General features: G+C 36.5%; 1 protein-coding gene across 1 annotated transcript; it reads left to right on the top strand.

The window, feature by feature from the left end:
- Positions 1–1,320: 1,320 nt before the first annotated feature.
- On the top strand, positions 1,321–9,993 carry LOC139142013 (transmembrane protein 50A-like). Its single transcript, XM_070711794.1, has 6 exons — positions 1,321–1,733; positions 4,061–4,173; positions 5,147–5,214; positions 6,537–6,629; positions 7,004–7,070; positions 7,934–9,993. Exons 1-6 carry the CDS (start codon positions 1,632–1,634, stop codon positions 7,977–7,979), a joined length of 489 nt encoding a protein of 162 aa, XP_070567895.1. The 5' UTR covers positions 1,321–1,631; the 3' UTR covers positions 7,980–9,993.
- Positions 9,994–11,640: the final 1,647 nt, after the last annotated feature.

Below are 11,640 nucleotides of genomic sequence, written 5' to 3'. Positions count from 1 at the left end.
AAACGGGAATGGGGATGGAGACAGACACAGACACAGAGAGACACGGAATGTTTATTGTCAACTATTACGTTCAAGTATATTCTAAAAAGTGGTTGACAATTCTACTAGGTCAACTGAAATTCTTTATCTCTATAACTCCGTAAACTTATAGCGAGAAATCTTTAGACATTAATACTGTTCTGCATTGCGGATTGAAGCAGAAATATAACACAATTTGAACATCGGCATGATTTTCTTATCAAATCTGTCGACTTTCTGTGCCACCAGCGACCTTTTTTCTCGCGTATCACTTTTGGTGGCGCTCTAACTGCAGGTTTTATATGATTTGAGAACTCGACCAGCACAACTTTGTTGAAGTATACGTAGGACTTCACCAAATTGCTATCACCTTCAGCTGCGTGGACGAAGACCTAAGTTTCGGGATTGCACGTGAAATGAGACGCGTATAGCTATACCTATTAGGCCTATACATCTTGAGAAAGTCAAAATTGAAAAATATTCTCTACAGCAAAGTGTGAAAACAGTGCGCCGGGACACAGCAGCTTTCGCACAAATGTAATATTCGCATTATGAACACTGAAATATTGTGAAATTCGGGGGAGGAGTTGGTGATCGGAATTTCTATGGTGTGAAATCTATGGGCTGGAGGAAATGCCAAATCTTGAAAATATGAATATTTTTTACCACATGTCACCTCAGGTTTACCATGAAAATTTAGCCTAGCAACAAGGGGGCTACAAATCAAAAGAATAAATATGATAAAGTGCCGACATTTCCAATTTTCCTATTCGTTATGTGCTATCATGCGCGAGCAAATTGGAGAGGGACCTTAATTTTGAAAATTATTGAAGTTGAGAGGGACTGCACTTCCCGGGGCTGCACTCGTATCACTTTTTGAAAGGAAAGTTAAATATATCAACGATTACATGTAATACTTCGACAGTATATTTGTCTCCCATGATCAACATGAAGCGTTATGCTGATGTTATCGTCCTGTACCACTCGTACTTTGTTTTTTGGGTTTTTTGGTGATGTTGTATTCCCCGCCGCGCCGAGGAATTTTTTTTTAAAAATATAAATTTATGGGCAACAAAGTGGAAAATAAAGCAAATTTACATAACCGAGAATGTGTCAAGCGATTGAACAAAATTACAAAGCAACTTGTCTGAAAAAGAAATCAGTCATTCAACTAAAAGGAAGAGAAAGACAATTAAAAAAATACACCAGATCATCATATGCGTTCAGAACGCGTACTCGTACTCACCAACCATATGAACAGTGCCATCACACGACAAGTAATGGCAAAGTCAAAATGACCTCGAGTAACCTATGACCTCGATGCAGGAAGCAAGAAGCCATTTTCCGAAGAGATTTCGCCGTAACAGTCTGTGTATTGATTCCAAACAGGCATTTTGCTGTGTTATCAGTGATTATATTAGTATTTTTGCAAACTTCGTCAACTCAACACTATCTATGACTTGTGACAAAACATATTAATAGGAAGGCAACAATTGTTGTAAGACGGCAATTATTTTTTTCGTCCGCGAGTACATGGTGCTTCGCGTCATCAATCGAAAAAGGTAAACTGTATACAATTTCGGGCCACACCTCATACCGAGCCAGAAGTCAAAATGTCGGGTTGGCTTGATAATATTGAGTGTCCGAGGTGTGAGTGCCTAGAGACAGTGGGAGAGAAGAGAAATGTCATTGCGTCCGTGGCAGCAGGTATATTGGTAAGTGATGTCTGTGTGATTATTGATCAACAGTGACACAAGGCAGTGAGTCATATAAGGTGAAAAGCAATACAGTAGGATCCCGCACATAATAGAGCCATGGGGCTACCAAAAGTGGTCTCATCGCAATCGGCTCCCTACTTTTAGCAGTCCTTGTCCAAGAGAACAGCTAAAACCTAATCCTATGAAAAAAGTGGAAAACCACAAGCCTGTTTATGTCTGCCAGGCTTGCAAATCTAAACCAGACATGTAGCCTTTTATTATATTGTTCTGTGCGCTGTCTGCTTCGTGTGATTGGGTTAGACCATGGAGATACCATTGGTAGCTACCATTGGTAGCTCCATGGTTAGACAGGGATGCGGCAGAGCGGTCTACACAGACCTTCAGTTTGTTCAAGTAACAAGACAAGTAAAAACAAAAAAGATTTTTGTTCGGTGTCATTCCCGATATTCATTCCCAGATACGGTGTCATAGTGATAATGATAATGACTGTGTAATAATTCATACTCGTTTTTGAGGGAATCCGACTGTACAATTATTATTATTATCATTAATTAATTTCGATTAGATATTCAAACTCCCAAACTTTTACAATGTTGTTTTGTCTACAACTTTTGAGGGTTCATTTTAAACCTCATGGAGTATAAATAAAGTTTTCAAGTGCTCATATGAGTGGAAATCTAAAATTTTATTTTCCTGTTTCGTTATGGAAAGTTTAAGCACAAGTTAAGACTTTCAATTTGCAGGCGTACTACCTTAAATATACCGTACTAAACTAAAACATGATAGACTATTTGGCCAATGTTATATCTAAGAGATGTGAGAATATTCTGTCAAGTTATTGTCTTCCCATATGTATATAAGTCAAGAGTGCATGTCAATTCTTGTCTTCTTTTTCTTATGCAAAAACTGTTCACTGAATCATATAACAATACATTTTAGATAGCAGAAGAAAGGTTGCAGTTTACGAGTTTACAATTTGGGATTTTAATGGAGTTGACAGCTTTTATTTCAAACAGGAATGTGTGGTTATTAGTATTTTCAATTTCACCCTTTTGAATAGCCAGCCATTTAATGCTGGGGTTTTGAGCAGTTATATCTGGTTTCCTGGGGAGGCAGGGAAGCACATCACCTGGAAGCCTGTTAAAGTCTGTAAAAAGTGGCATTTCCCCAAATTAAACCTATTTTCATACACTTTGCATGTATTGTATTATCCTCACTGTTTGAGCCACTAAAATCTTGGCCTAAAATTCACCTCATTCTTGGTGTATATATCAATGAACGTGGCTAGCTGTTACAGATATTACTGAATGTCACTGACTCAGCAGGATAATGACATCAGAATGGTTGTAGCTTCTTTTCACACTGAAATTAAATACAATTTCAACTTACTTTCCAGGATTCAGGTTATCACAGACTTACAAAAAGATTCTTAACCATTTGAGTGCCAAAGTCAATATTTGTCACCTTTGCAAAATATACCCCTGTCAATTTTTTCAGATTTTTGCCAAAATTTTGATAAAAAACTGTAGCCAATGATATATGATGTCCATTTTGTCCAAAATTATAAAAAAAAATTACTGGAAAATGCATAAAAAAACTGTAAAATGTTGCACTAAAATTTTGGTGGGAAAAAATACAGCACTCAAAGGGTAAAAATATTTCCATTAACAATGCAACAGTGTCCCTTAGCTGTAGCAAAAAATGCTGATTGATGAACCAGTACAGGAGCTGGAATTAAACAATTTTATCAGAGCCGAGAAACTGTTGGTAAACATACAAATGTCAAGTGTTTGATTTTGCCAGTTAAATAAACATACCTGAATTCAAAATATATGGACATTTTGGGAGATTAATCCAGTTCTTGTGTGTCCCACTGCAAATGTCCATCTTGTAAACCACAGTGAAATGTCCTTTAGAAATGCAGTAGGAAAACCATAAGACAATTTAATATGATCATGGTCATTATCTTTGTGCCAGAGTAACTTCAATAGATATATCAAATGACACATAGATTCAAATAGCTATTTAAACAAAGATGTGGGTTTTTTACCCAGGCTATGTTATAAGCTACTATTAGACTCAGGTTTTTGCTTCACACATTCCTAGTTTACTTCAGATACACGGTTGACAACCTCATCAAGGTCTCAATCATCCTTTTCATCACATATAAATCATTTAACTCACTGTTGATAAAAGGGAAAACTTTGGTGACAAGGTGTGCCTGTTTTACAGGTATACTCACCATAATTCACACCCTGCCTTTTTGATTTCTGTTTAATCTCATCACAAATATGCCTCATCAATTAATTATGCTTGTATTCCAGTTTTTTACAGGTTGGTGGTTAATCATAGATGCAGCAGCCACAGTGCCTGACAATGAGGACTTCAACCATGCCTATCATACCTGTGGTGTGGTCTCAACAGTAGCGTTTGTTATGTAAGTACACAGTTACAAATTATCATGAGTGTAAATTTTAGCTCCACTGTCAGAAATGCTGACCTTGTAATATGGGTTGGTTGTCTACCGACATATGTTTTCCGTCATCATTGTCTCCCGTCAACCCCGCCGTCAACTTTGCACTTCTTCATCAAAATCACAGCCTAAAATATGTTTGCATTTTGGTGTACAATTCACTCAGGATGACCGAACTTGGGCTTACTCAAATGGTGTTGAAATTTGCATGCAATTTTTTTTTTAGTTTTCTCAATTTTTGGCAAAGCGTTGTTTACTCTGATACCACTGGGCTTACACCTCTGAAACTCAATATGTAACTTTTAGAGATACCCTTGTTAACCCTTTGAGCACTGTAATTTTTCCCTAAAAAATATCAGGGCAACATTTCACCAATTATTATGAATTTTTCTGTAAGTTTTTCAAGATTTTGGACCAAATGGACATAAATTCTCATGGGCTACACTTTTTGACCAAAATTTTGGTAAAAATTAGATAAAGTTGTCTAGATCTGAAAGAAATTGTTGGCTTTTTATTGTATAAAGGTAATAAAAATCATAGTGGGTGTTAGATTTACATGCTACAGAATGAACAGAACCTTCCGCAGGGCAGAGGCAATGTAATATACATTCCCATTGGATAAGGTAACTCCTAGTACAGCATAAGACACAGGATAATGTAAGAGATACTGTCATTGGTTTATGGAACTCATAGGACTAGAACAGGATTTCCTGCTGTAGTTTGTCAGGGATAGAGAGGTGAGGGCAGTAGATGCAGAATGATACAGGATGGTGAAGAGTGACACAGGGTGGCCAGAACAATGGTCTAGGAATAAAAGCTTTAGACCCTAATAGTAATACCAATTCATCAAAATCTGTGTTACAGATCTTTGGTCGGCCACGACAGCCATGGAAAGAAAGATTGAATACAATATTTAGAGATGTTTTTGTCATTGCAGGATAAACGCCATATCCAATGCACAGGTGCGCGGAGATACAATCGGCAACGGGTGTATGGGTCAAACAGGTAAGAGTTATTTCCATCAACGTTCATTCATTTGTGATATTATCAATGTTTCTGGTATTTCTCAATTTTCAGTAATGTAAATTACTTTGCAAATGGTATCCTGACTCACCAACAATTCAACATTTGTCTGGCCAAGTTCATCTGTCACTTGAAGGTCAAGTATAATCCAGTGAAGTAAAACGAGTCCCATTTGACATATTTTCACAAAATTGACCATTTGAAGACCTTTTAAGGTAGAACGCACCACGGGGACAGATATTCGGACTCTCAAACTTTCACAATTCTTTTCTGATATACCACTTGTGGGGGTTCATTTTAAAGCTCTTGGTGTAGAAAACTTCACTGGCTTAGTTTTTCAAAATTCAATTTTCCTCCATAGAGTTAACACAGGGATGGTGGCCATGTTGAATTTTAAATATCGGTAAATCTTGGGTTATTTGTTTCCCTAGTCCCAAAATTTGCACAGTGACCCCAATTTTTATTCTTGATTTTGAAAGAGAATGGTTGAAGGATTCCTTCAGGAAAGTTTGAGCAAAAGTTTAAGTCTTTCACTTTCGAGGTGCATACCACCTTAAAACATACATATACTCAATTTTGATTGATTTTTGTTGCAAATATATAAACTTTGTGATTTTTATTAAGTTGGCATCATAGTGATAGTATACATCACACTGGTTCTCTAGCACTTTGGTGTTGTTGACACACTGACTTTAATTCCAATTTTGAATTTTGGTTACAGATTACTAAAAAAATTTCAACTTGCAACTTGTTCTGCACTCCCATGAAAAACAGACGGGCAGCAAATTTAAATAATGACATGTAATGTGCATATTGTTTGTTGTGAAAAATTTATCCATTTGTACAGTTGTCAATGTATAAATAGATTACTCAAAAAACAGAGATGGCTCACCCCTGAAAATCCCCTGCAGAACCCTGATTTGATTCCATTAACGTATTTCAGTGTGTGCCTTTGCAACAAAAGGTATCTTTCTAATCATGTATGCTTTTGAAAAGATTGGATGGTATATGTCACTTTTTGTAATTTTCACACACAGCTAGCAGCAGTGTCTACATACACAAAACATTTGTCAAATGTTCTTAAATGCCTGTGTTGGTACCAGATTGTCTGATCAGAAAATTTAACCACCAGAGTACAATTTCAATGGAAAACAAAAGGCTATCACTCCTCCATAATCCTCTTACAGACTAGAACAAAAGTGATCCCAGGGATCATGAACAGTGCCTTTAAGATGTATTGCCCTGACAGGTTCCTGCCCTGTACTCATGTATTTGTTTTTAACTTCCATTCAATCTTTTGACAGGTGCCCGTGTGTGGCTGTTCATTGGTTTCTTCCTGGCGTTTGGAGCACTGATTGCGTCTTGCTGGATTCTCTTTGGACCCTATGTAGTTGACAGTGAGTCCTGTTTTCATGTCTTAATATCAGAAGGGCAACGTCGTCCTAACTGATACATCAACCACAGAGTAGGCACAGGTGTAACAAACAAATGCATTCAAACCAATGACATGAATTTCATGGTAACTTGAACCTAGCAATTGAAGGTTTAAACTTTAGCATAAACTTTCATAACTCAAATTAGAGTCCAAATATCTGTCCCTGAGGTGCATTCTACCTTAACTTTACCAATATGTGAAATTCAAAATGGTTCTGTGTTAATCATAAGAGAAGTCAACACATGCTGTTATCAGCAAGATCTGTTTGCTTGAAAAGATTCTCCAACACTTTGTTAATTGTTTCTTCTATCACGTCTCTGTGTTTGTTAATTACAGATTGCTGTCCTGATAATTTATGGCCGGGTATCGCTGTCTTCTTACAGAATGCCTTCATATTCTTTGCGTAAGTTACTCTTATGAAATTATTTCACAAAAGATAATAGTATGGTAATATTGATACCTCCATTGTTGTTAAAGACATGTGTGATCAAGGAAATACATTTCAAAGGTGCATTTTGACCGTATGTCATTGGTGTGTGACCTTGAGAGTTGACCTAGGGTCATGAGGTTACTTGGAAGTTCCTTTGTCTTTAGGTCAATAGGTGACCTTCTAATCACAAATTGAGAATATGAGTGAGTGATACATCTGAGGAACCTGTAACATTTACACATTAAAGGTAAACTATCACCTGTTCCAATTTTGACACAGTTACCATGGAGAGAGAAAATCTAACCAATCACAGATTTTAACCTGGTGGCCGCTTTTTAAAAACAGCGCCTTCACATGGGCATTTTGAACACCAAGGAACGCCCCTTTGACTATATTTGGGCATATTTAGATTACAGGTGACTGTATACCTTTTAAAAAGTCAAGTGTGGTCCATATCACCTGAATAGTGCTGTTCATAGTTACAGGTCTGTTACTAAATATAGCTGCACGCATGCGACATCTGACACGGCTTCTTGAAATGCGGACAAATTTTGTCAGTGTTCATGGCTGTTGTTGCAGCTTGTAGTCTCAGAAGTTCATGTGCCTTTTAGTATTCATTGAAACATTAGCAGTCGCCTACTAAGTATTTTGTAATTCCTAAATGGGTAAAGTGTAGACAAAAATGCAGACAAATATTTATTTTTTGCATATTAATGAGAGAACAATGACTTCATTTGTGAACAATCCTTCATACCGTCAATCTGAAGTTTGATCTGTATTTCAATAAGTTATATTTTTTTACATTTTTACTGATTTGTGATTTTTGTTTTTTACAGAGGAATCGTTTTCAAGTTTGGAAGAACAGAGGAGTTATGGGAGTAAAGCAAGATCAAGAAAAAGACATCACCCAAAATTTGTAAAGTTTATATGATATAATCGATGGTCTGTGTTTATTCCAATTCACAGTATTATTTATTTTGGCCAGTTCTGTCTCTCTCAGATCCCTGGCTAGAATCGAATGTCTTTGATTTCCAGTTGTCAGGTTGACAAACACTTCAAGAAAATTGACTGACTAGATAAACACTTGAAGCAAATCACAGAGGTTTTCATTTATTTACACGTTTAGACAAGAATTGGGACACATAGTTATAATGTGTGCTACTCACTGTTTATCAACAAAGCAGCCGTTTTCAGTCAGAGAAAAACTTCAGTGATATTATCTGTATTTCAAACGTCAAAATATAAGGACAAAAAGTAAAACCTTTGATTGATTTCAATTTCAAGATCACGTTTGCTCAATCATCATTTAGACCTCTCAGTAGTATTTTCAACATTAGAAAGTGTGAACGATATTGAAAGTAATGCCTACACTGTTACGGCCATATTTTTTTCTGTATATGTGAATTGTAAGCCAGCATTAATGTTGAGAAATTTGTCCTTCTCTCAAGAAGTGGAATTCATGTCAAAAACTCTCAAAATCATTTTGTGATATTTTGTTTCTGAACTTAATTTAATGGTGGGAAACTAAGTCCATAGAAGACTAAAACTTGGCGATTTTTTTGCATAAGTTGGAATTTTGTTTTTGTTGTTGGTCCAGTATGCACTAGAATCAGATTCATGGCAATTTGAATTCAGAGAAATGATATTATTTTGACAAACAAGCAAGAATAAGAATCAGAATCTGTTTACAATTCACAATCTCTGTATTACTAGCCAGTGATCTCCATATATGTTTTATTTTCTTTGACACAAAAGTCCTTTATTTACTAAACATGTGTATGAAATGCTCAAAGCTTAATACACTATACAGTTTCTTGTTTATTTGAGAAAACATTCATCGGCAATTGTCCATACGTTTTGAAATCCAATCGTAGTTTTTTGCATAGACCGAGCAAATTACATCAAGAATGAATTTCCTTTAGTTTGTAATTCAGCAAAATGTCATCCCAGCTGATCTAGTGTAAGGGCAATGACTGTCAACATAAAAGTTAGTTTTGTGTAGTACCCTGTTCATCCACATTCCTGTTATGTCTTTTCACCCAACCCATACAAAGTTGGATGATCGAAACAATCCTATCAAAAACCATCAGTAGAAACACAGTTCTTCCATCCATGTGGATAGAGGGACTGTAGGACTGTGGTAGAAACCAAAGCTTGACAGTGAAAGAAGTTTAAGATTATATCGTCATAACAACATACAGACTTTGCTCAGATCGAAAAAACATACTTTTAATATCAAAAAACTTGTGCACATTAGTTGAAATAAGGCATAAAAAGACTTGAGAAGACATTGATTGCCTGAGAATTAAGTTTTCATTTATTTGTGAAGACAAAATCTCACAGGATATTGAATCAATTTGCAAAAACGAACTTTGTAACTTAAACCTTAAAAATTTAATTTTAATTTTCCTGTCCGTATTAGTCTGTATTTTTACAAATGTTGAAAATGTTAGATTTGTTTCTTCTGTACATACTCATTCATTCCTGGTAATCGTGTTCAGTGTATGAACAAAACTGTAACACACAGTTTAAAGTATGAGCCACACAAAGTGGTTTTGCCTGTAAGTTTTAAACCAGTGACCAGTGTAAACATTGTGTCTTTAACTGTGATTAAACTCCATGTACTTTGGTGATCATACTTTTTTTGTGCAATTGAACTCTAGAGGGTACTCCTGTGCATTCAGAATCATTACAAAATCATAACCCTTTCACCATCACAGTGTGGTCAAATCCTATTGTTTTACATGGTAGATTTGGACTTCTACACAGGGACATGGGGGTGAAGGGGTTAGACATATAAAAATTACTTGTATTGGATTTTATCATTGCAATGTGCATCCTCAACTCTCTGTCTACTGTTTTTTATTATGTCAATAAAAATATCACAGTATACTCATTCAAGGGGCATGTTGTGTCTTGGTTTTGAAAGAACTGCAAGCCAGTAAAATTATTTCCCAGTCAGTTCCCTGCTACACCAAAGTTTCTGTAAGGAGCCAACAGAAATGAACAGTGCAGTTTCCCATTGACTATCAAGGTTACCCAACCTCGGCACTGATATTAATCTTCAACAAGCCACTGATATGTAAACAGATTTCCCTTTAGGCAGTGGTTCCAAAAGGAAAGTTTTGCAGGTACAATAGAAATTTCAGAGGCACTCTTTTACATGCTATATGGTCTGCCATAGTCCCATGATGTTATTTCTGCTTTTTGTCTGTACTGGCTGCACTGAGCTTTTCTGAGCAAAGTGCAGCAAACATTGGAGCCAGTGATAACATCCTTGTAGTGGTACAGGTATTAACCCTTTGTACCCTGACCCCCTGGTGACCTATGACATCATGCGGACATTTTTGTCTGAGCCGGGTTCAAAGGGTTAACGATTTTGACTGCCATTGGAGTTCAATGTCGTAGGTCATCTTGGGCTTGGGGTCAGGGTTCAAAGGGTTAAATGGCAACCACATTGTTACTCCTTAAACTTCTCTTGTGAATTTCATATTTGTTGGAAGAATAAATGATCTGTTGCGTAAATTCTACCCGCATTAGTAGAATGGTTGTAACTCTGTCAATATGCCAAACTGTGTTTTTGATTGAAAGAAATTTGATTAAAATCAGATGAACAGATGCAACGTTTTCACTTTCATTGTATGCATCTGCTAGTAAGCCGACTATCAGCTAATGAGAACAACCAAGAATAAGCAGAGATTGAAACGTCACCATCTGTATATACGATTTCAATGAGATTGGTTTGAAATGAAGTTCAAAGACCTTCCGTTGGTATTTGATATCTAGTCTATCCCATACCTAAAAGCACAGTCTGCATGTTTTCATGACATGAAGGAAAATACCTGTGTTCATAACCTGGCTGTAATGATCATCAAAGTGCAAAACACATTGCTGCAAGCATGCAACATCATGCAACACATGTAACTATAGATGAAACCCAGACTGTAATATTGTTACATTTAATTTAAAGACTTTGCGGTAATATAGTCGAGCATATGTGACAGCTGGCGAACTGTTCTGTAAAAATCTGGTTCCGATAAAAATATGTCTGTGCTACAATTTCAACTACCGGGTATTATAAACAGCAAGAGGTTTTTCAAGCTGACAGGTATTGCATTGATAGCACAGGATGTAGTTGGATGGGAAAATGACCTTACTAAACTTTTACAGTGTTGGTTGAACAGATTCAGACAGTGTGACTTTGTTCTCCCAGAGAGCACTGCAGGTGTTTCTGAGCTGCCCTCAGGGTATCTATTGCATCAACTGACAAATGGTAGAATCACAAAGCAGGTGATTACACATATAAAACACACCCTCACAAAGAAGACACTGATTTGCTGCCAACTTTTGTTTTATTGGTGTAGCATCTGTATCTAATTCATGCAGGGAAGCATTTGGACCCACAGTGCTTGTTGGATTCTTCCATTCTTTATCTTCTTGTACTTGGTTGATCATATTCAAAAAGTGTTCTACAGTGATGTCTGACACATCAATTTCAATATGCATAAGAACTGCAGGCATCACTGGTTTCCATTGCCAAATT

This window comes from Ptychodera flava, chromosome 10 (assembly GCF_041260155.1).
Source record: "Ptychodera flava strain L36383 chromosome 10, AS_Pfla_20210202, whole genome shotgun sequence".
NCBI lineage: Eukaryota > Metazoa > Hemichordata > Enteropneusta > Ptychoderidae > Ptychodera > Ptychodera flava.
This window is presented reverse-complemented; position numbering and strand designations above follow the sequence as displayed.